This window comes from Oryctolagus cuniculus, chromosome 1 (genome assembly GCF_964237555.1).
Source record: "Oryctolagus cuniculus chromosome 1, mOryCun1.1, whole genome shotgun sequence".
Taxonomy (NCBI): Eukaryota; Metazoa; Chordata; class Mammalia; order Lagomorpha; family Leporidae; genus Oryctolagus; species Oryctolagus cuniculus.
The window spans coordinates 103,468,316-103,492,116 of NC_091432.1; the positions used below are offsets into that span (position 1 = coordinate 103,468,316).

At 45.9% G+C, this 23,801-nt stretch overlaps 1 protein-coding gene across 4 annotated transcripts; it reads left to right on the forward strand.

The window, feature by feature from the left end:
* Positions 1–1,394: 1,394 nt before the first annotated feature.
* LAYN (layilin) lies at positions 1,395–23,351 on the forward strand. Of its 4 annotated transcripts, XM_002708467.5 has the most exons (8): positions 1,484–1,719; positions 2,351–2,374; positions 5,120–5,417; positions 10,520–10,677; positions 15,670–15,702; positions 16,306–16,389; positions 18,065–18,167; positions 21,205–23,351. In XM_002708467.5, the coding sequence occupies exons 1-8, from the start codon at positions 1,635–1,637 to the stop codon at positions 21,566–21,568; spliced, it is 1,149 nt and encodes a 382-aa protein (XP_002708513.2). In that variant the 5' UTR covers positions 1,484–1,634; the 3' UTR covers positions 21,569–23,351. The 4 variants fall into 4 exon arrangements, with proteins under 4 accessions (XP_069921131.1, XP_008259820.2, XP_002708513.2 ...); XM_008261598.4 differs by lacking the exon at positions 2,351–2,374 and having other exon boundaries at positions 1,476–1,719; XM_008261607.4 differs by lacking the exon at positions 15,670–15,702 and having other exon boundaries at positions 1,485–1,719.
* Positions 23,352–23,801: the final 450 nt, after the last annotated feature.

Genomic DNA, 23,801 nt, shown 5'->3' on the forward strand with positions numbered 1-23,801 from the left:
AGACACCACACTTGGTTGACTGAATAAGTTGATCTGGACCCAAGATATTAAAAGAACTTGGGATAAAATTTAATTATTTGGACCAAAACAACAGCTTCTTTAAACTGCAATATTAGAAATAAATCCTTTTCACATAACAGTAAGTGTCCATCTATGTACTTACATGTATATTTGCCTTATCAAACCCTCATGAAAACTCTTAAGCAACTACTGTTAAACAAGAGTTACACTAACCATAGAGATGCAAAAGGACTTGCTAAAGGCCATACAGACACTAAATGAAGAAAAGCAGGATTTGAAGTAAAATATAAAATGCTTCCTTAAACCATACCAGTTCCCGCCTGGTGCCCTGGTGTGTTTTTTTTTTAAGTATTTATTTTTTAAAGATTTATTTTATTTATTTGAAAGTCAGAGTTACACAGAGAAAGGAGAGGCGGAGAGAGGGAGAGGGGTCTTCCATCCGTTGGTTCACTCCCCAGATGGCCGCAATGACCAGAGCTGCACTGATCCGAAGCCAAGAACTAGGAGTGTCTTCCTGGTCTCCCACTCGGTGCAGGGGCCCAAGGACTTGAGCCATCTTCTACTGCTTTCCCAGGCCATAGCAGAGAGCTGGATCGGAAGTAAAGCAGCCAGGACTCCAACCGGCACTGCAGGCGGAGGATTAACCTACTGTGCCACGGCGCCAGTCCCCCCGCCCCCCCTTGGTTTTCAGGAGACTCACTTCATGATTTGAATACATCGTGTGCACCGTAACAAACCCACACAATGGCTGGGGAGTTTGGAAGAGGGAGCACACACACCGAAGGCTGGGTTGGTTTAGGAAAGCAGGGTCATTCTTTCCTGGGGTTGGGGAGGTCGCCTCCCTTCTACCACAAGTCCAAAGCTGAACTCCCTGATCATCAATCCCAGCCCCAACACATGCCCTGCAAAACTAATCATTTCCCTGCTGACATTCTGCACATGCTTTAGCTTCTGGAAAGCCAGTGTTAGCTGCTCTCCTGGCAGCCAGGGGAACGCGGACTCAGCCACTTTCTCTTGACGCTATCCACGCTGTGTCCCATAGTCTTCCTGGCCGGTGGGCACCTGCCTGAGCATCTGTTCTTTGAGCCCACCGTTGCTTTCCCAGGGGTAGCCCTGAGCACTGGAAGCGTAGGTAGGTCCGCGCGCCCAGCCTCTCCCTTTAGCCCACGCCCGCAAAGCTGAGTGAACCTGGCTACAGCCCGGGGAATACAGGCGTGACGTGGTGCTGTTTTGTAGTTAGAGAGCGCTCTCCATCCGATTTCAGGGAAGATTTGGGTTTTCACTGAAGACTGGCGCTGGATCGCTCTGGGAAGGGCGGGGAGGGGCGGGGAGCCGGTCTACACAGGCTCGCTCCCCTCCGGCCAGCCGAGAGTCTGGCGCCCAGTGCTGGAGGAGGACGTCGGGGGCGGGCCAGCCGGCGGGGCTGCCCTCTCCGCAGTGACGTCCCAGGGGGCGGAGGGGCGCCCGCCGGACTCTGCGGTTCTCCCCGCCTCCTCCGGGCGCCCAGTCCGTCGGTCCTCGGGAGATGCCGCTGCAGTTGCGCACGCCGCCGCGGGTCCGGCCGCTGCACAATCTTAGCGCCCGGCTGTCGGAGGGCGCACCCGAAACGGGCCATGCAGCCTGAGGCGGCGTTGCAGGCCGTGCTACTCACCGTGCTGCTGGCGGGTCCGAGAGGCGCCCCTGGGCGCCTGCTGAGCGGTGAGTGCGCGCGCGGCGGAGGGGGCTGGTGCCTTCCGGGCTCTGCTGTCTACCAGCTTCGAAGCCGCCAAGCTTCTTCCCTGGCCCTGTGCGGTAGGGGTGGGAGCGGGCGCCCCCAGCCCCACTCTTGCATTCCGCGGAGTCCCCAGGTCCAGGGAACAATCGACCCCCGTCTGGAACCAGACGGTTTCCCGCGGCCGCTCAGTTCCCTGCGCATCCTGTAACCCTAAAAATCCGTTCCTCGATCAGGCTTACGCGGGTGGGTCGGAGGACACAGGCTGAGTGGGGCATGGGCAAAGCTGCATCCGTGGGTGCCCCGGGGTCCACTCCACTAAGCGGGGCACGGTACCCTGGGGACCCCCACGCGGAGCAGGCTCACCATCTGGCCCCCACATCTACCGCCTACTCGGGGATGAAGCCGCAGAGGCAAGGTAGGGACTCTGGTGCGGTGGGAACCCTCTCTGCTACCCCGGTTCTCTTCTGGGGTGGGGCGAGGGGGGCGCAGCTGGAACCAGCGCCTGACACGAGAGCGCTTAGAGATCCGGAAAGCAGCGGAGTTAGCGCGGCCCGAGCCCCGCTGACTCCAGGGAATGACTCTGTGTGCTTCCTTCCTCCTGTCGTGTCACTGCAGCCTCGGACATGGACCCCAGAGGAGGTACAGTGCTCTGGTTTCTTGCCTTTTCCAGTTGTTCTGCATGTCAGAGGGAGCATTGCCGTAACCTCTCTGCTTTGCGGGCTCCGACAGATGGAGAGAGGAGAGGAAGAACCTCCTCCACTCGGGTATCCCCGCTTGCGGAGCTGAAGTTGTTTCGGGACGGGGTTGGGGAACAGAGCAGCAAAAGCGAAGGGAATGAAATTGCTTGGGCTGCATGGGCTCCGCAGTTGGTCGGGGTGGGGTGGGGGGCGGGGATGGTGGCTGACAGAGGTCTTTCCGCCTTTCCCCTTCCTGCGAGTCAGAAGACAGACACTTCCTGAAGGCAGGGGAACCAGATGGGCCCTCGGGCCTGCTTCCAGCTCTGGTTTGTCACTCAGCCACAGACCTGGCATGTGTGGCCACGCTGGAAACTCTTAACAAGGTGTTAGGCTTAGAAAAGTGGAGGCACCCGTAAATTCAGCTGCAGCTTCTGTTGCTCTGGCTGCTTGGTTGCTGCTGGGCTTGGGGGCTCCTTTGCCTCTCCTTTGCTGTCTGATTTGGCGCCAACTTTAAGGAATCACAGGAGCTTGGCTGGCCCAGCCTCCTCCCCAGGAGGAGGCCACAGCCACAGCCTCTCGGGCACACCTCCCTGGTGAGAATGTCCCCTCTTTGAGCTCTCCTGATTTGCTGCTGGGCCAGTCCAGTTAGAGTTTCTCTGTTTGGCAGCAACAGCCAAAGAATGAAAGGAAAAGGGAGAAGATGCAAAACTCCTATCACTTGTTGCTCCTGGAGAACATTGTTCTAAAAGTGATGAGAGAAATAGAAAATAAAGAGCTCTCTAGGTCATCTGTATGTCCTCTTCCCCATGTAGTGTCACCAATGCACTTAGCTATCTGGCCTATTGCCCTGTATTCTGGACAATACTGGGAATAATGAAAGCTGTCTGGCTCCCTACAAAGGTACAAACCAAGTTAGGAAAGTTGGAATATTCCAGAAGGTGTGGGAAGAGGTTCCCACATCAAAATCCTTTACCCTTCCCCTGTGGCATCAATCCACACTCACAGCCCACATTTTGGTTCTCTCCTTGCAGGGGACAACTCCCCTGTTGAAAGGTGGTTTCTGCTTTGTACATTTGGACTCAGAAGCATAGGCTGTGAGTTCCTGTGGGATAGAAATGGGCATTTGTTTCTGTAATCCCAGCACCTAGCACAGCAACAGGCACAGAGTGGGCACTCAGGAGTAATGACACTCAATGTTACAGTTACAGAAAGGGCTTCAATCACCCAGACACAAGCTGGGGCAGCATGTACTGGATGACGACTTTTTTTTTTTTCTTTGACAGGCAGAGTGGACAGTGAGAGAGGGAGAGACAGAGAGAAAGGTCTTCCTTTGCTGTTGATTCACCCTCCAATGGCCGCCTCGGCCGGTGCAGTGTGGCCACTGCACCACGCTGATCCAAAGGCAGGAGCCAGGTGCTTCTCCTGGTCTCCCATGGGGTGCAGGGCCCAAGCACTTGGGCCATCCTCCATTGCCTTCCCGGGCTACAGCAGAGAGCTGGCCTGAAAGAGGGGCAACGGGGACAGAATCCGGCGCCCCGACCGGGACTAGAACCCGGTGTGCTGGCGCCGCTAGGCGGAGGATTAGCCCATTGAGCCGCGGCGCCAGCTCTGGATGACTTCTTAATCACTCTGCAGTGGAATCCCAACCATTTGTCTGGGATGGACTTTGGCTCTTGGAGTGTCAGTTAAATGAGACACATTACGTGGGCTCCCAGTGCAATGTAAGCCTGGGGTTGAGTGGGGCTTCAGGTGTATACTAGCATGCCTTTATTATGGGTTCTGGCTCAGGTGATGCTGCTGATAGCGGTTTATCTTCAGCCAAATTCCTTAATTTCTCTAAGCCTCAGTTTTCTCATCTGTAAAATGGAGCATAATCAGCTACATCCTGGGATTGTAATGAAGGTTAAACCAGATAAAGTACATATGTAAATATAAAATCCTTACCCTAGTTCATGGCACATAGTAAGTGTTCCTCAAACAGAGCTGTTGTCTTTAGGTCAAGAGACTTCACAAGCAGAAACCCCGTGCATCTGATGCACTTTGCTTCTGCCTGCTCCAGAGATAGACTGAATTCTCAGTCCTCCTGTGTAGACGTGGGGTTCCGGGATAGGGCAGCCCACCCCAGACTTCAGAACGCCTCTCCTACCCGAAGGAACCACTGAACGGATACTCACTTTAAGCCACACTGTCCCTGAGACTCCCTGATGGCATGCTATTTGTGTGCTTTGAAGTGCATCCATAAATCTTTATCTACTTCTCTTTTAAGGGACAGTCAAAAATGTCTGCTTTCTCAAGAATCTGTAATGGAACAACAAAACATGGTGTCCCTACATGATATGGGCCTCAGAGTTTAAATGACTGCCTCTTCTAATTGAAAATGAATCTTGATGTGAATGGAAGGGGAGAGAGAGCGGAAGAGGGGAGGGTTGGGGGTGGGAGTGAAGTTATGGGGGGGAGCCATTGTAATCCATAAGCTATACTTTGGAAATTTATATTCATTAAATAAAAGTTTAAAAAAAAATTACTGCCTCTTCATGCTGGAAGAGGTGCTAATTTGCTCTGGGAACCCTAACTGACATGATAGCAGTCTACTGATGAGTAATCAGAATTCCTGCCCAGGTATAGCCTCAATCAGATGTGTACAGGCACCCCTGCCCTGGTATACTTTGTATACACAGAAACAAGTTGGTTTCTTTTTTTTCTCTAGGACAGTTGGTGTGCCGGGGAGGGACACAGAGGCCTTGTTATAAAGTCATTTACTTCCATGATGCTTCTCGAAGACTGAACTTTGAGGAAGCTAAAGAAGCCTGCAGGAGGGATAGCGGCCAGCTGGTCAGCATCGAGTCTGAAGATGAACAGAGACTGATAGAAAAGTTCATTGAAAACCTCTTGGCATCTGATGGTGATTTCTGGATTGGACTCAGGAGGCAGGAAGAGAAACAAAACAACAGAACAGCCTGCCAAGACCTTTATTCTTGGACTGATGGCAGCTCATCAAAATTTAGGTAAGTGTGGGACCCTGACAGCGCTGAAAAAAAGCAGCAGGCCAGATCCAGGCTAGATCAGTGAGGAGGAGAAGCCTCAGCCAGGCAGAGCCCTGAGAAGGCAACAGCAGCAGAGCAGGCACGAACCACAGCGGTGGTGGAGCAGTGAACTCAGCCCTGCTCCGGGTCCAACAGAGGGCCCAGAGCTCTGTTCGGGTGGCACTGTTTCTTTTTTTTTTTTTTTAATTTTTTTTTTTTTTTGAAAGGCAGAGTGGACAGTGAGAGAGACAGAGAGAAAGGTCTTCCTTTTTCCATTGGTTCACCCCCCAATGGCTGCTGCGGCCGGCACACCCCGCTGATCCGATGGCAGGAGCCAGGTGCTTGCTTCTCCTGGTCTCCCATGTGGGTGCAGGGCCCAAAGACCTGGGTCATCCTCCACTGCACTCCAGGGCCACAGCAGAGAGCTGGACTGGAAGAGGGGCAACCGGGACAGAATCCAGCACCCCGACTGGGACTAGAACCCAGGGTGCCGACGCCACAGGTGGAGGATTAGCCTATTGAGCCATGGCGCTGGCCGTGGCACTGTTTCAACAGCCCACTGTGCTTGAATTCAGCGTTTCTGGCCATCTGGTCTTTTGGACCCTCATTGGGTCCTTGAGGGTGAGACTTAAGATGGGACTCCAGACATAGGGAATTAGGAAAATGAGCAAGGAACCCAAGCAAGATCTAAGACTATAGATTGGCCAAGTGTGGGGACTTCAGAAAGTGTCTGTCAACCCTCCTAAACCCACAGAATCAAGATTAACTCACATCCCAGCCTGGCATCATGACGCTGCCATCATCCTTCCGTAAAAAATACAGTGACATGGACAAAAGTTAAAACATCAAAATCGTAAGACAGACATAAGACTGAGAAAATGCTTGTAACAATTCTAACACAGAGTTAACAATATCTTCTTGTAATAAGGTATGTATGTAATACAATAAGACACTGAGACCCCAAAATATAAAGACAAAAGATCTGAGCGCAGTTCACGTAAGAGAATATCTAACAATCATATGGGAAAAAAAGGTCTAAACTCACTTCAATCAAAAGAATTCAGATTAAAACATTTTTTACCTGTTGTGTTTAAGGCAGCATGTTGTATCTATTACAATCTACCCATTGTGCTGACCAAATCCACCTCTTCAAATAAATCCTAGGAGCCGCTTCTCCAGGATTCTTATGGGCCTCTATGCCTGGGGAAAACAAAGGAAGCTTAGTACGATGACTGCTTCCCATCTGTGCAGCTGACCTCCCTGCTCTCTATTCAGCCCAGGTTCCCTAACTCTCTGCTGGTGTCATCAGCCTTGTGACATGGCCCATACCCTCATTTCTGAAGAGTCTAAAGCCCTAGTCACCTGTACGTCTCAGGCTAGAGTTAATGTACTTTTCCATTGACCATTAAGTTGGACAAGTAAGTACAGCAAGAGGTGCCCAAGTAGGTAACCTGGGCACCTTCTCCCTGCTCATAATTTAGAATAGCAGACCTCCCTCCCTTGAGGATTAGTGCCGGTCATCTCTTGCCAAGACAGTGACTTCTCTTCTTGGAGGCTGGCCTCTGTACACAAGGATCCCAACATGTCCAAATATACCCCTAACTCATAGTTACATAAAACTCTTGCTGTGTCTTCTGGTAGAGGTATTTCCCTTTGCGAACCAAAGCCTCGGATTTCCCAGAGCCCAGCGTTGCAAGAATAGTAAGCACAAATTCTTTACTAGTGGTGCCAAACAGGTCTACTCCTTTTTCCTCTTCTTGGCCCCCAGAATCATGTATTCTATGCTTGGAGACATGGGGCCGTATACATCATTGACTTAAGGTGCATAGCGCATCATGCAGGCTAATGCCCTGGCCCTGAAAAGCAATGCCTCTAAGATGATGCTTCCGCTGTTTTCAACAAGCTGTTCTATCACTCTGTCTGCTGGCAGCTTCAGGATGATGCAGTACATGATGTGACTAGTCCATCCCATGGCCAGGGGCCTACTCTCACCCCTCCTTTGCTATAAAGTAGTTCCCTCTGTTTTATGAGATGTTATTTGGGCTCCTGTTCTGGTAGATTAAATAGCGGGTATGCCGTTAGGAGTGCTGCTGACTAAGCCCCTGATCCCGGAAAGACAAATCCACACTTAGATTGTATGCTATTCCTGTCGAAATGAATCACTGTCCCTTTCAGGGGCCCAGTGTATGCCAGGTTGGTCTCCTCAAGTATGGTGCTGCCCAAGAGACTCAGCAGTGGTCTCCGCTGCTGGGAGGCTGGACATCGGCTTCAGCAGTAGTGAGATCAGCCTGCTTAGGTCAGTGGTAGTTAGATCAGTGGGAGCCAATCTGTTGCATCTGTACATAGCCTCCATCTTGGCTGCCAGGACTGTGGTGGCTGCTAATGGCTCACCAGCATCACCTGATGGTTAGTGTCTCTTCCAGAGTAAATGCTTCGTGGTGGGCTTTAATCTATGATAAAAAGGTTGTCCTACGTTATGACCACTCCCATACATCTGTTCCCATTTATCCAAGACCTCCCAGTCCCCATCTTTTAGTCTTTCTCTATTTGAGCTGCTCATCTGTTGCCATGCTGTTTGCCCTACCCCTGAGTGTTTATATATTCTAATCTCTGATAACTTCTCTTCCCATACAGAGCAGTTAACCAGATTAACTAGCTGTAGTGATGTAACAACCAAAGCTCTGACCTTACCACTATCTTTCAAGGCTACTTCTGAGTGGGACCTCAATGCAGCTGCAATGCAGCTTCTGTCCATTTTGGTTTGTGTTCCCATACTTAGCTGACCTATCCATGAGCCAGGCTCAGGCTGCCTCTCTCGGCCATCTATAAGGGATTCTCTCAGACAAAAATAGCTATGAGCTAAGGGAGAGGCTCTGGTACAACAGTGATAGAAGTCTGCTCTGCCTGCTCATACAGTGCCCATTGGTCTTGCTCATACAGTGCCCTTTAGTCTTGGGTATACTTCTTCTATATTATAATAAATAGATTATAGGTCCACTCTTCTGAGATTAGGTATGTCCCAACCACCAAGAGTGTTTATTCAGCTCAAATATTTGGGGACTGGGGAATGAGCACTGCCTCAGTTTCACTGTGATCTGGTCCTTAGCCAGACCTCTACTTAACACCTGGCCCCAGTATGCTCCCACTCTAATGGGTGGCTTTGATACTTCAAGCCTGAACATCAATGTCAACTTGAACCCTGTGTTTGACAGTCCTTATACTATTTGGATAGTCCCCCCTTCCTCAGTGTGTTATTACTTGAGTAAATGCCCATAGGTCTCTCTGGGAGAATAGGAAGTCATTACCACATGTACTTGTCATGGTGTTGCTGGTCCTTATTCCTGGGAACCTGGCTCACCCCTCCCAGCAAGTTCTGTGGAGGAATACTGGCTCCGGTCCAGAATCATGCACCAGGCATAATATTCCACCTGGCTACGAGAAGAACTAGCATAAAGCTATAAGGCTGCTAGGGAGGGGAACAAGGCACAGCAGGGTAGTGGGCCCAATGGGGTTGGAAAATGGTCTGGAGGCAGTAATGTGGTGCAGAACCCAGCCCCCACCTGGGTTCCCAGCTGTCCAGGTAGTGTCCAAGGAGTGTGTACTGCAAGCTCAGCTGTTTTACAGGAAAACCCTCACTGGGTGCAACAAAGAATCTTCTTTGTTGCATAGTAACATAAGACTCAAGCAGAGCCATATTGTGGTGCCACCAGGAGACCTGTCTCTTGACTGTCTCTTTCTGGAGGTGGGCCTCTGAGCAGCAGTGTGCAGCTCAAAGATCTGAGCTTCAGGGTAAGATCTGGCCCCAGAGGGCAACAACTCAGTCAGGTAACCAGACAGACTACAAAGCCCAACCCAGTGTCGACACATGGGATGGGTGCTTGCAGATTAAAATTCTCCATGGGATCCAAGGCTTTAATTTGACACCTACATATCTAATTGGATAGCAGCACCATTTAATTCTAAGAGCCACCATGTAGTAGAGCTAAGGCTGCTAATGCATCCCTTCAGAGGTAGGGAGATAAAGATCACACATCTGACAGTGGAGGCTGAGGGCTTCATCATCAGCTTTATCAAGTGGAAACAATTTAAAAATGGAAAAAGACCAAAAGGCCCTCCTACTCTTATACCCATCCCTCACCTGCTTTGCTGGCTTCTGTACTTTGGAAAGTCTTGCTCAGATGCTTGCTCTTCCCACCTACATCCCAGGACTAGGAAGGAAGTTGTGGCTGTAGAAAAGCTGGGGAGATGGGAGCAGGCCAGGCTCTGGATGCGATAAGCCATGCCTCTTCTCGGTGCATCTGACATCTAAATAAGAAACAAAACTCAATTATCCAAAAGTAAAAAAGAAATAAGATCTCCCAGACTAGCCCTGCCAGCTGCTTGTTCTTCTCATTACTTTGCAGCCATCATGTGGAATTCCATCCTTGCTAAGGGGTTGTGGCACATGTCAGATTATTGACTGTGATAGCCATATAACAAAGCATATGGTTCTGTTTATTCCCTCCCTCTCTGTATTGTGTCCTGAAGCAGAATTGTATGTTTAAGGCTCAGTGGAATTTGAGGAGAAAACAAAGGCTTTGTAGTCTTGGGATATCCACTACCCCAAAGTTTGGACATGGATTGCATATGATTTAAGTGTATCCTTAAAGATTCATGTGTTAGAATCTTGGTCCCCAGTGTGGTGATGGTGAGGTGATGGAACCTTTAAGATGTGGGGCCTACTGGAATGTGATTAGGTCACTGGTCACTGGAGGTGCTGTCCCTGAAAGGGACTAATGTACTTCTTGCAGATCCCCATTAGTTTCCCATGAACTTTGTGCTGTTATAAAAAGTGCGGCCTGGCCCTGAAGTCATTCGGGCTTTCTGTCTCACCATGTGATCTCTCCACATGAGCTTCTGCCATAGTGATGCCATGCGCCATAAGGCCTTTACCACGGCCAAACAGAAGGGCCACCTGGGCTTTCAGCCTCCAAACCTCTTTTCTTTCTAAAGTTCCCACCTTCAATACCTTGCTGTAGTAACAGAAAACATATTAACACAGCATCCTTCTCCGGTTGCCTCTGTTGTTGATTCATCACCTACAGGAACTGGTACGTGGACGAGCCTTCCTGCGGCAGCGAGGTCTGTGTGGTTATGTACCATCAGCCATCGGCACCTGCTGGCATCGGGGGTCCCTACATGTTCCAGTGGAATGACGACCGGTGCAACATGAAGAACAATTTCATTTGCAAATATTCTGATGGTAATAAATCCTCTCCCAAGTGACGTGGCTACATTCTCAACCTCCTCTCTCATTTCACAAGCAGTTGCTAGTACCAAGAATTTGTTATGTGATCTCTGAGAAAGCTTCTTGCAAGTGCCAACAGTGTTAAACTTTGGGAATTCTTGTAAGGGGAAGATGTCATGACATTTCCCCATCTAGGATTATCTAGCAAAGGGAAGATTATCAGATGCTAAGAGAAGGGCTAGAAAAAAAAAGTCTGATTTACGTGTGATAAAGCAAGACTTCTGAAAACTCCAGGAAATAAAAAGTCCTCTCCAGGCTTAAAGCCCTCTCCAAAGTCTTATTCTTTCCACATGTGAGGTTGGCTGTAGGAGCTTGGAATAAGCTAGCCATTGCTCCTACAAGGCCAACGATCATGTGAGATTGTTTACTGTGGCATGAAGGAGACACAACAATGACCCGCAGAAGTAGCTGATAAAGTACACCAATTTCTCTGGCATTGGGCAAGACAGCAGGCACTTTGATGATCAGGTTTAAACTCCCCAGATCACCCTTGTGTATGCCTTACCAATTCCAGTTGTATTTGCTGCCAGATCTATAAGATTTTTGAATTGGCTGCAAGCCCATCATCTCCCTCTGCTGATGTTTCCCAGATTCTTCCATTGGAACTGACTTAGATTTAAACTTGAACTGGTTTTTGATCTGTCTCTGAAGTTTCTCACCTCCCCAAAAGGCAACTGTTTGGCCCAAATTCTGCATTCTTTCCTGAGAGGAATAGAGTGACTTGTTAGTTATATCTAGTTGGGGCTAAATAACCCTGCCAGTTTAATGCTGTTTGAATTGGACTATGTACTGTAGGAAATTTTTGTTGTTAAAAGATGTTTTTCCTCTGATGAATTCTTCTCTCCAATGACCTGGCTCTCCCCACCATATGCCACAGGCAGGGAGACCGCAAAAATCTAGACTGCTTATCAGGTACTTTTCTTAGGGCAATAAAAGCAAAGCACTTGTCACAAACTGGCTTTCTATCACTTTTAATCATTGTTATAGCACCATGATTCAAATTTCTCCACTTATTTAACATTTCTAAATGTAAGGTTTTGAAATTTGCCTTAACATCCTTTTATTTTTTAACCTTTGGTGCCTTTTAAAGCAGAAATGACATTGTTCAGTAATTTTGATATTGCTGTTAGCACCCCTTGACCTAAAGGAACAAAGTGGGGGGTGGTTTCAGAAGAACCCAGAGAAGGCTAAGGGTCTTGGAGAAGAGCCCGTCCAACGAGAGCTGTAACCACAGAATGCACCTCTCAAACCCTGCTGATGTAGGAAGGGGGCCTGGGGAATAGATATTGTAATCTCTCTCTCCTTCTACCCTCTGATCTCCTGCCTTTACTTCTCTTTGGTCTAATCAGAAACAAAGGACCAGTGAGTTCCAATGAAACAGGCCATAAAGATTGGCTTCCCAGGGCACAGAGGAAAGAGAATGGATCCAACAGAGGAAAGTGTGCACATGGAGGGGGAAAAAGCTAACATCTTGCCTCCATGTGGCCAGCCATCCTCAGGAAAAGTTCACCTTAGCATGCCAACAAAAGCTAAGCATGACCAGACCTTGCCTGCATCTCCGGCCTCAATTCTCACCACTTTTAACTCTTCCTCCTCAACATATTCCAATACCATTGCACTTAATGCAGTTCCTCGAGAGCTCTTAATTTCCTGTGCTTGGAACACCCTCACCTCTTTCCCAGTCAACTTATTCTCATCCTTCAGGTTCAGGTTAAACATCACCTTCTCTCCTAACAACCAGCTGCAACAGGTGATCCTGGATTGGCTCCTGGACCATGTTGATGATGATGGTAGTGGTGGTGGTGACAGTGACAATGATGATGATGATTTTCTATGAAGGACATTATTAGGACAATTGTCAGAACTTGAGTAAGGTTTGTGGATTACATAATATTACTTCAATGTTGATTTCTTGGTTTTTGCCATTGTACTGTGGTTATGTAAGAGAATAGTCTCCTCCTTTTCAAGATTCATTCATTCATTCATTCATTCATTTGAAAGGCAGAGCAAGAGAGAGACAGCGAGTGACAGAGAAAGACAATCTTCCTTTTACTGGGTGATTTCTCAAATGGCAGCAAAAGCTAGGCCTGGGTCAGGTCGGAGTCAGGAGCCTGGAAATCCATCCAGTTCTCCCACGTCCTTGGTCCTCCCAAGTACTTGAGCCACCTTCTGCTGCCTTCCCAGGCCATTAGCAGGGAGCTGTATTTGAAGCAAAGCAGCATAGACTCAAACCAGCACTCTGGTATGGGATTCTGGCGTCACAAGCATCAGCTTAACTTGCTATGCCATACACCAGCTCCCCCACCCCACCCCACATTTAAACACAGAATGAAGTCTTTAGGAGTAAAGGGATACTATATCTTCAAGTTATTCTCCAGGAAAAAATGGTGTATGTGTGTATATATACAGACAGTTACATGTGCCTCTGTGTGTGTGTGTGCATGTGTGTACGTACACAGACACAGAGATGGGGCAGGCATCTGGCACAGCATTTTAAGACACTGCTTGGAATGCTCACATCCCACATCAGAGTATCTGAGTTCAAGTCCTCGCTCTGCTTCCAATTCTAGCTTCCTGCTAATGCACACCCAAGGAGGCAGCAGGTGATGGCTCAAGTAGTTAGGCCCCTGACATCCACAGGAGAAACCCAGACTGAGTTCTGGGCTCCAGGCTTTGGCCTGGCATACAGGGCTCCTAGCTGTTGTGGATATCTAGGGAGCGAACCAGTGAATGGAATCTGTGTGTCTGTCAGTCTGTCTCTGCCTTTCAAATAAGTTGACAATTCAACGTTAAAAATTTTTTAAGGCATAGGATAAATTGATACAGAGGCAAAATAAGTAAGTAAATGCAATGTGGCGAAATGATAAGGTAAAGGATAATGAGAATTCTTTTAACCATTTTTGCAAATTTTCATAAATCTGAAATCATTTCAAAATAAGAAGTTAAAAAAATAACTTCCTCTGAAAAGTCTTCCAGGACCCTTCAAAATTAGATTAGGCATTCCTCCTCAGAGAATCAGATCACCTCACACACAGTGTACCTTAACTGCCTGGTGACGAGTTTGCCCACTTCACTACCTGGTTGACATGAAGCCAGGAAACATATATGTTTAACCACTTAACGGGCTATGAGATGATCACTCATGTGGTTTCTTTTTTTTTTTTTTTTTTTTTTTTTTTGACAGGCAGAGTGGACAGAGAGAGAGACAGAGAGAAAGGTCTTCCTTTGCCGTTGGTTCACCCTCCAATGGCCGCCGCGGCCGGCGCACCACGCTGATCCGAAGGCAGGAGCCAGGTGCTTCTCCTGGTCTCCCATGGGGTGCAGGGCCCAAGCACTTGGGCCATCCTCCACTGCACTCCCTGGCCACAGCAGAGAGCTGGCCTGGAAGAGGGGCAACCGGGACAGAATCCGGCGCCCTGACTGGGACTAGAACCCGGTGTGCTGGCGCCGCAGGCAGAGGATTAGCCTATTGAGCCGTGGTGCCAGGCACTCATGTGGTTTCCACAAGATAGCATAACATCCCATCAAGAGATTGGTGAATGGGAGTTTCTATAACTAGATGTGAGAACATGACCACACAGAGTCAGTCACATGCTGGCCAGTCTAAACCCTTGATTACTTCTGTAGTATGCAAAAGGCATAGGCATATTCAGAGAAATCAGACGTCTCACAGATACGTGTAAGGGATCAAAGAAATGCTGCATTGATGGGCCATGTTGACTGCAGTTTTGTACCATGGACTGAACCACAGGGGGTGACAATATGAGTAGATTATGCAGTTATCACTGAATATACTGTGTATTCCAATGGAATATCACAACATTAATGTTATTTAATATTCTCCTGTACTTCCAGATTTTATGGCCATCCTGTAGAATATAAACTCCTTAGAGGGCAGAGATTATTTAATTTGCTATTGTATCTCCGCTACCTCATGCAGTTATGTCTCCTTTCTATTTTAATTTTCATTTGAATTTATTTGGTTGAAATCCTAGTTCATTTACTTATTACCTGTGAGATTTGTGCAAATTACTGAATCACCCTATATTGTGATTTCCTCATATTTTAAAAAAAACATAATAATAAGACTACCTCATGAGACTGCTATCAGGATTGATTTCATTAATGTACAACTCTTAAAATAGTTTCCATGTAAGTGCTGTGTGCTTTTTGATTTTAATAAATGAATGGCTTTGTATTTGAGACACACAGACTTATGATAAGATGATTAAAAGTTCCTGTCTTTTCTAAAGGAAAGTTTGAATAGGATAAACCTTGCCTTAGATTTCTAAAATCTTGCCCTTAAAAAGCCTGTCCCTATGAACCCCAGAGCATCTGGTTAGCATAACAGACTCACTGCCAATACAAGAGGTGGATGCACTTTCAGTCAAAAGCAAAAACATTTCACCTTGACTTTGCTGAGATAGTCTCAGGGCTGGCCAGTAATCTACTCAGCTCCTCAACCACTTCTACTACTTGGAGATTAGTTTCTGGCTAAAACATCCCCTACATGAACTAATAAAATGCCTGTGGTTGCTTTAAAAAAAGAATGCAGGCTGGTAGTGTAGTGGGGGAAGGAATAGAGATTTTTGTTAAAACTAGATTAGCTTTACTTTGATAGGAGTTGAAGCTGTATGATGGCATATTGGGGTTTATTATGCCAGTCTTTCTACTTTTGTGCATATATGAACATTCTCATGCTTAAAAGTTTTAAAATACTTTTTTAAAAAGAAAAAGCATGCAAGTAAAGTTGGGGGAAAGCTAGCCTTTGTGCAAAAGTCATTCTTTTGACATACTAACCTAGTTCCTGGTATCTAGTAACAATAGATTAAGTTTATTGAATGACTGAACAAGCAAATAAAAGGACACCATGCTGTAGTTCATTTCATTCAGATAGCATGAAAATTATATAGTTATTATTTTCATTTTTGTTTTCTTCTACCATAGAGAAACCAACACCTCCTTCTACAAGGCTGGGAGGTAAGCCTGTCATTTGAAATATGGGTTAATTTGGGCTTTTCCATAGCTTTTCTTAATAGGTTAGAACCACATGTCCTTTAGACCAGATTATTCAACAGAAAGGCCACTAATGTTAGCCCAGACAGTTTGGACCAGCATATGCCACACCTAGCCATGGCAACCAGTTCACTAGTCTCAATCTCTAGTATTGTCTCTTTCTCTCAAAACTGAAAAGCAACTGTTGAAAGTTCAGTTTGGGATGTTACTTGTTACTAATGACAACATGAAGGGAATGATTTAATCTAATGAGACAAGAAATGAGCCACACTGATTATTGATGACTCCAGAAGTGAGCCATTGGCTGTTCTTCTTGGCACTTCAGTGCTTTATGCACATCAGTGCCATCTGCTTATTAATGACTTTGGCCCTGATCCTCAGCAGGTAAGCAACTAAACCTCTAAGGCAGGAAATTCCACCCCTTGCTTTTTTTTTTTTTTTTTTATAAATGGCACTGGTCAAATTGCTACTGCTTAGTGGCATCCCAATTTGAACATGATGGGACCTTGGAGAACACCTGGATTATGATGCCCTTCTACAAGTTCTCAAGTTCATGTGTCTCTCCAGGTGCAGCAACAGAGCCAGCTACGCCCATACTTCCAGAAGAAGCACAGAAAGAAGATGCCAAAGAAACATTTAAAGAAAGTAAAGGTATGTACAGCACACACACCTGGGAGAAACAGATAATGAGACTCCCTCGATCACAAATAATCCATGGTTACATTCCCTACTTTGTTCTCTCCCATGGCTATTTGCAATTGGAACTATATAGGGCAACTGTGACTTTGCAAAAATCATCTGAAAAGTTAGGTTTCACCAGTGAAATATGCAAAGGGAATTATCCCAAGACAGCTGAGATTACACGAGACAGAAAATGAAGACAGAACCAGGGAGTCAAAAGGTGGAGTGGAGAGAGGTGGGGCTGAGAGAGCAGATGTAAAGAGAAACAGGACCAGAAGGACCCAAGCCATAATACGTAACATCCATGATTAATGTTCTTCTGTGAAACAGAGGAAATGGACAGAAACATTTAAAAGTGAAGATCACAAAAGGTCAAAGAAAATGCAATGATAAACCAGGTGCTAATGGATCTTAACCTCACTCTTGCCCTGACTTCCAAAAGGGAATCTGGATTCTGGTCATTGGGTAACTCTTAAAAACCACTTAACTTCTCTATGCTTTAAGTTCACCATTTGCATAATAGAAGAAATATTTTCCTTACTAGCTGAGGGCATTACTGTGACTGTGAAGTGTAATAGAGTTTTATAATACCACAGTTGAATTCTGACATGAGCCAGTGGAGTTAGCACAAAGTCCATAGCTTACAGGCACAGTTCATAACAAGAATGCCCCCACTTCAGGCATCAGACACAAGTTGGGGTGGGGGTGTCAGGAAACTCACACTTCTGATCAACTGGCTACAAATCCAAGGATGCCCACTACCCCCTCTCCCCTCGGTTTTGATCATTCACTAGAACAACTCACAGATCCCAGGAAAACATTATAGTTGTATCTACATTATGCACGATACAAATCAGGAACAGCCAGATGAAGAGACACATAGGGCTAGGTCTCCAGGTGGGGAGCTTGTGTGTCCTGTCCTAATGGAATCCAGATGCATCATCATCCTCCTGGCACACCAATGTGTTTATCAGCCAGGAAGCCCTACTGAACTTCAATGTCCAGAGGTTTCATTAGGGTTTCATTTCCTATGGAGGACTGAGTTGTTCATTGGCCATGTGATAGAATTCAATCTCCAAAGGCAGGCTGCTGTCACCTGGCTCCAAGCTCCTCTTCTCCTATAATTACATCATCACATGTTTAGATATGACCAGCCCTCATCCTGAGACATCTTACAATAAAGACTGATATGGACTGAGAAACTCATAAGTCACCCCTACTTCCCCCAAGTAAATTCCAAAGACTTAGAGCCTGCCTCCCAGGAATCAGGGACAAAGGCTAGTAAAATTCTTTACTATACAGCACATACAATGTGGGAAAATGCCTTGAGCAACATAAAAAGTTCTAGGTGAAGGTGGCTGGCATTTCTGCTGCTCATTGTTATTACAGTGATGTTTGTAGTTGGTTTTTGATGGTTGCCAGGTTTGCAGTCTTATAGAAAAAAAAAAAGCAATATCTGGATGGTGGAGAATCTTTGGGTCAGTGGACTCTTGCTAACTCATTACTGTGTGTCTGTTTCCCGCTAGGAATGTGCTCTTTGGGGTACTCTGTTGATTATGCCTTCTAAAGCCTGTTTTGAAGCATGTGTACATCACACACACACAGAGAAATCATCCATTCTGACAATGCGCTTTTTTATTTCCAGAAGCTGCCTTGAATCTTGCCTATGTCCTAATCCCCAGCGTTCCCCTCCTCCTTCTCCTTGTGGTCACCACAGTTGTATGTTGGGTTTGGATCTGTAGAAGGAGGCAAGTAAAACCTTCCTTACCTAAACCTTTATGTCTTCTGCAAGCTGAGATTGGGACATTGCCCTGTTCACTGCATTAAAAGCACAGGCAGCATTAGGACAATCACCATTGCAGACGTGAGTGTAAATTCTCTGACGGGCACAGGGTATTCAGAAAGACCAAGCATTTGTGCTTAGCTATGACTATATAGTAATCTCGTATTTATTCCGTGGATGTATGGAAGGCCTTAAACAACTTGAAGGGAGAAACCATGTTATTCATCCTTTCAGTACCCATGAGTAGACCCTCACTCTGCAAACGTTCAGTGAATGAAGGAGTAAACAGGGAGTCATATCGAAAAAGGACCATTCCAAATCATTCTAGAAACATCTGACACTAAACCACTTAATTCAAATTGAGAGAGCCAAGATCCTTTTCATTGACTTTTCTTTTAGCTGAATACACAGCTATAGGTTGCTACAAAACAGCTGTGCTGTGCAGCCTAGACAACCTCTAGGTTCTCAGAGCTCTTTTCTGTTTCCTTTCGTTACTCATCATCATAGCATGCATGGAAGAAAGCTAGGATTCCCATTTTACAGCAGGAAAACTAAGGTTCTATTTGAGAATTGCCTCTTTTTGATGACCAGTAGAGATGAATTAGTAAGATCCCAATGTATAATCTATTTCATTTAATAATAAACCTCTTTATAGAATTATTATAGGGATTAAATCAGTGAATAGATGCAGTGCAGGCACTCAAAAATGTTGTAAGCACTGAAAAAATGAGCTAAGCACTCAAAAATGTTGGCTATTATGATCATTTTTATTAGTTATTTCCTTTGACTCTAAAATTACAATTACTAGGAGGGTGAAACCAGGTTACTCACAGTATAGTTGTAAAAATTTCAGATACATTTTCCAGCTGCTTATTCTGCAGTTGGTTCTTGATTTCCCTTCCTTACTCTAGCTCCTTACTGCAATTTTGGAATTGTGATTGTAAAGTGGAGATTTGTCCATCCCAAGTATTTTTAACCTGCTTTTGTGCCACAGTCTGCTGTAGCAGTCTGGTGAAGCCTATAGACTCCTTCCAAAAACTATATATATATAAAAGATTTATTGATTTATTTGAGAGACAGATTTACAGAGAGAGAGGTATCTATCCACTGATTCACTCCCCAAATGGCTACAACAGCTGGAACTGGGCCAATCTGAAGCCAGGAGCCAGGATCTTCTTCCGGGTCTCCCATATGGGTGTAGGGGCCCATGCACCTGGGCCATCTTCCACTGCTTTCCTAGGCCATTAGCAGGGAGCTGGATCAGAAGTGGAGTATCTGAGACTTGAACCAGCCCCTTTATGGGATGCCAGCACAACAGGCAGAGGCTTAACCTGCCTTCCAAAGTCCCAGCCCTCCAATATTTTTAAATGCATAAAATAGCATACATTTGATTGCAAAGGACATAATTCTATTGTAATAGTTGAGAAAAATATTTACAAAAATGAGAAAGCAATAAAGTAATACATGTTTTCTGTTAATGCTTCTTCATTTAGTGGTAGGTATAATTATAATTTTAAAATAGAGGGGCCAGCACTATGGGGCAGTAGGTTAATCCTCTGCCTGTGGCGCCAGCATCCCATATGGGCGCTGGTTCTAGTCCCAGCTGCTCCTTTTCTAATCCAGCTCTCTGCCGTGGCCTGGGAAAGCAGTAGAAGATGGCCCAAGTCCTTGGGCCACTGCACCCACATGGGAGACCGGGAGTAAGCCCTGACTCCTGGCTTCGGATCGGCACAGCTCTGGCTGTTGTGGCCATCTGGGAAGTGAACTAATGGACGGAAGATCTTTCTCTCTGTTTCTCCCTCTCACTGTCTGTAACTCTACCTCTCAAATAAATCAATAAAATCTTCAAAAAAAGAAAAAGAAATAGAGTCAAGCATACAATATTCATATAATATTTGAAGACATCTATAGCTGTGAAGCAAAATGAAAACATCTATGATTTCTGTTGGTAATCAAGATATTATTCATTTACTCTGGTCTATTACCTCTGTTCATAATGGAAGGCTGCAATAAATTTCACTTAGAGATGAGGTTTTATTTATTTATTTATTTATTTATTTTTGACAGGCAGAGTTAGACAGAGAGAGAGACAGAGAGAGAAAGGTCTTCCTTTTTCCGTTGGTTCACCCTGCAAATGGCCACTACGGCTGGCATGCTGCTCCGATCTGAAGCCAAGAACAAGGTGCTTCCTCCTGGTCTCCCATGCGGGTGTAGGGCCCAAGCACTTGGGCCATCCTCCACTGCCTTCCCAGGCCACAGCAGAGAGCTGGACTGGAAGAGGAGCAACCAGGACAGGATCTGGCGCCCCAACCGGGACTAGAACCCAGTGTGCCAGCGCCGCAAGCAGAGGATTAGCCTAGTGAGCCATGGTGCCGGCCTAGAGATGAGTTTTTAAGATGTGATTGTTTGTGCATCTAGTTCCTTTGTGTTTGCTTGTTTGTTTGAAAGGCAGAAAGACAAAGAGATCTCCCATCTGCTGAATGACTCCCCACATGCCTGCAAATAGCCCCAGTTGGGCCAGGCCAAAGCCAGGATCCTAGAACTCAACCAGGGTCTCCCATGTGGATTGCAGGGACCGAAGTACTTGAGCCATCGCTGGTGCTTCCCAGGATGTGCATTAGCAGGAAGCTGGAAAGGAGAACAGAGTTGGGAATTAATCCCAGACACTCTGATATGGGATGCACGCATCCCAAGTGGTTGCTTAACTGCTGCACCTAAAGTCCACCCCAAGCATTCAGCTCTATCCACGGGTCCTCTGAAAATTTCAGGGGCCCCAAGTTAATAACTCCTGTCCTACAGTCTGGCAGCAGTGAGTGAGAGATACACAATGCGTCAGAACATAATACTTCCCTGTTTTGTTCCCCTACCCCAATGCCCTGGCCTGTATGTTATGCCTGTATGTATGCCTGCCAGAGTCACTTCCTCCTGCCTGCACAGAAAGCACAGGGATACTCACAGTGGCCTGGTCTCAGATATTCAGCCATGATTTTCTTTCCTCCTAGAAAACGGGAGCAGCCAGAACCTAACACCAAGGAACACCGCACCATGTGGCCCGCTCCTCACCAGGAGAACAGCCCAGACCTAGAGGTCTACAACGTCATCAGAAAACAAAGTGAAGCCGACTTAGCTGAGACCCGGCCAGACCTGAAGAATATTTCATTCCGGGTGTGTTCCGGAGAAGCCACTCCTGATGATGTGTCTTGTGACTATGACAACATGGCTGTGAACCCATCAGAAAGCGGGTTCATGACTCTGGCGAGTGTAGAGAGTGGATTTGTGACTAATGACATTTATGAGTTCTCCCCGGACAGAATGGGGAGGAGCAAGGAGTCTGGATGGGTGGAAAATGACATATACGGGTATTAGGATGCATGGAAAAAAAAGAAAAGAACTTTCAAGAATGAGAAAGAAATAAGAAACAAAATGCTCCTATTTTCTATGAGGAAAATATTCAGAAGGTCTATGAAAATGCTCAGATCAGCATGTGACCCCCAGTAGCCTGAGTTCGGGCTGAATCCTTTATCCCAGCCTCTCACCTCGCTCAGTCTTGTGAGGAAGCACCTGCCCAAAGCCCAGCACCTAGGAGGGTCTTGATGAGTGGCAGCTGATCATCACTGTCCCTTAGCTGGCAGGGATAAGTGTGTGACTTTGGAGCTTGGAAATCGCGTCTCAAAGATGCATTTTCCTTGCCCTGATCTGCAGCACACACTTTATACCAAAGAGATGAAACTACATGAAAACAAACTAGATGAAACAAAGCCCATGTATGGTAGCCCCAGGCTGGCCTGCACAACACTGATTCTCATATTTTTTTCTTTTTTTTTTTTTTCAAAGAATAAAGTTTAAAAAAAAAAAAGCAGAAAGCAGAATGTTACTCAGTTTCTGTCTACAGCCCGTCCTCTGCATGTGGCCTCGAGGGACCTTTATTCCTGACATCCAAACTTGGAAATATACAACTTGGAAATACTTTAGAAACTAGAAATATTCTAGGCTTACTTGTGCTCCCATCCCTGATACTATGCATTGCTCTGTTTGTGTTTTACAGCAGCAATAACAATATTCCTAGTAATGGTAATAATCCTATGTCTTGTTTGAAGAAACAGACTATTTAAAATACCTTTAGTGTCAGACCCAGAGAAAAGTTTCTTAGCCTTGCACCAATTATGTACATTTAGAAGGTCTGAAAGCCATTACTTAAATCACCAGCAACCTCTCTCTCATCTAAATAATCTTATTATTTTATTATTTTTTATTCTTATTAACTTTTGCTCATGCATCTCATTCTTCAATAACTTAGCAACTTGGCCTCACATATGGAACACAAACTAGTCAGAGTTAACTAGGCTGGGTCAGTGCAGTACTGAATGCAATGGAATGTAATCAGTGCCCAATTCTCTGCCCTCCTGGGGCAGACAACTGGGTGAGTAACAGAAACATCATTTCTGCTGGCTCAGAGAGTGTGTTCTGTGGCATGAAAATGTTTCCAGCAAAAATAGTGAACACTGAGTTGCAAGGACTGGTTCCCATTTTGTTTCAGACATCCTGGCTCTGTACTCTGTCCCTCTATCCCACAGCTCTGGCCTCCACGGGTAGGAATCCTATCTGCCCCTTGGCACTGTACCTCCTGCAACCTATGACAGCATAGTAATCAGTATTTGTGGAATGGGTGAACAATGCAGCTTTCAGATTGATGGAAAACAGCCTAAATGTTCCAGCTGAAAGGTTTGCAGGACCTGTTTTACACACTCCCCTGGGTGGAGGAAGCAATTGAGTAATCTGAGTTTGAAAAGCACTCCTACTACTTAGAAAGGATGCATAGTGACAAGTCAACAGAAACTGATGCATTGTGTTAGCAACTTACTTTGGCTACATTACTAAACAAAATGAGGATCCACTCTTAATCCATAGGAGAGTAAGATTATAAGCATAGTGGACTCTTCGATTTTCAGTGTCTTACCTTTGTCAAGAATGTGTTATGTACTCCACAACCCACAGATCCTATTCGTACATGTCTGTACACAGCCAGTCTTAACCCATATTTTAATAACTCAATTTCTTTTTTGTTCCTTAGCTATACTATCCTGAGTTTACCAACTCCATTCCTCTCTCTAATAATTGCACTTCACATATTAAACGAATCTCCAAATAGTGTGTGCTGTGTCCAAAATGAACACTGAGCATATTCATTGAGGTGGTATCCTTTAGAAATTTAGTAAGGTTGTTCATCATTTGAAAACATAGTTCCCAAGCCTTTTTCCCATTGTGACACACATGACAGATGACATGTAAGTATGTGATAAATGTTTGGGTCTAATTACCAGGCATTTCTAAAATACCTGGTACTACACACCATGCTAGATGTGGCCACAGGCAGATTTTAGGCTGAAGCCTGGATAAGCTGGATGGTAGATTTTGTATATTTGCTGACTTATAGCTGTAAGTCTCTTTGTTTGCTCATTGCTATTCATTCACTCACTTACCTAAAAAGTCTTAAGCACACCTACTTTATGTCAGGAACTACACTAGTGTCAGGCATATAATGGTAGGTAAGACAGACACAGGCGCCATCTCTCAGAACTAACATCCCAGTAGGGAAAAG

Coding starts and splice junctions, on each gene's coding strand:
- LAYN (XM_002708467.5), top strand. CDS start 1,635: ATGCAGCCTGAGGCGGCGTTGCAGGCCGTGCTACTCACCGTGCTGCTG. Junction 10,678..15,669: donor CATTTGCAAATATTCTGATG/GTAATAAATCCT, acceptor CTTCTACCATAG/AGAAACCAACACCTCCTTCT. Junction 16,390..18,064: donor AACATTTAAAGAAAGTAAAG/GTATGTACAGCA, acceptor TTTTATTTCCAG/AAGCTGCCTTGAATCTTGCC.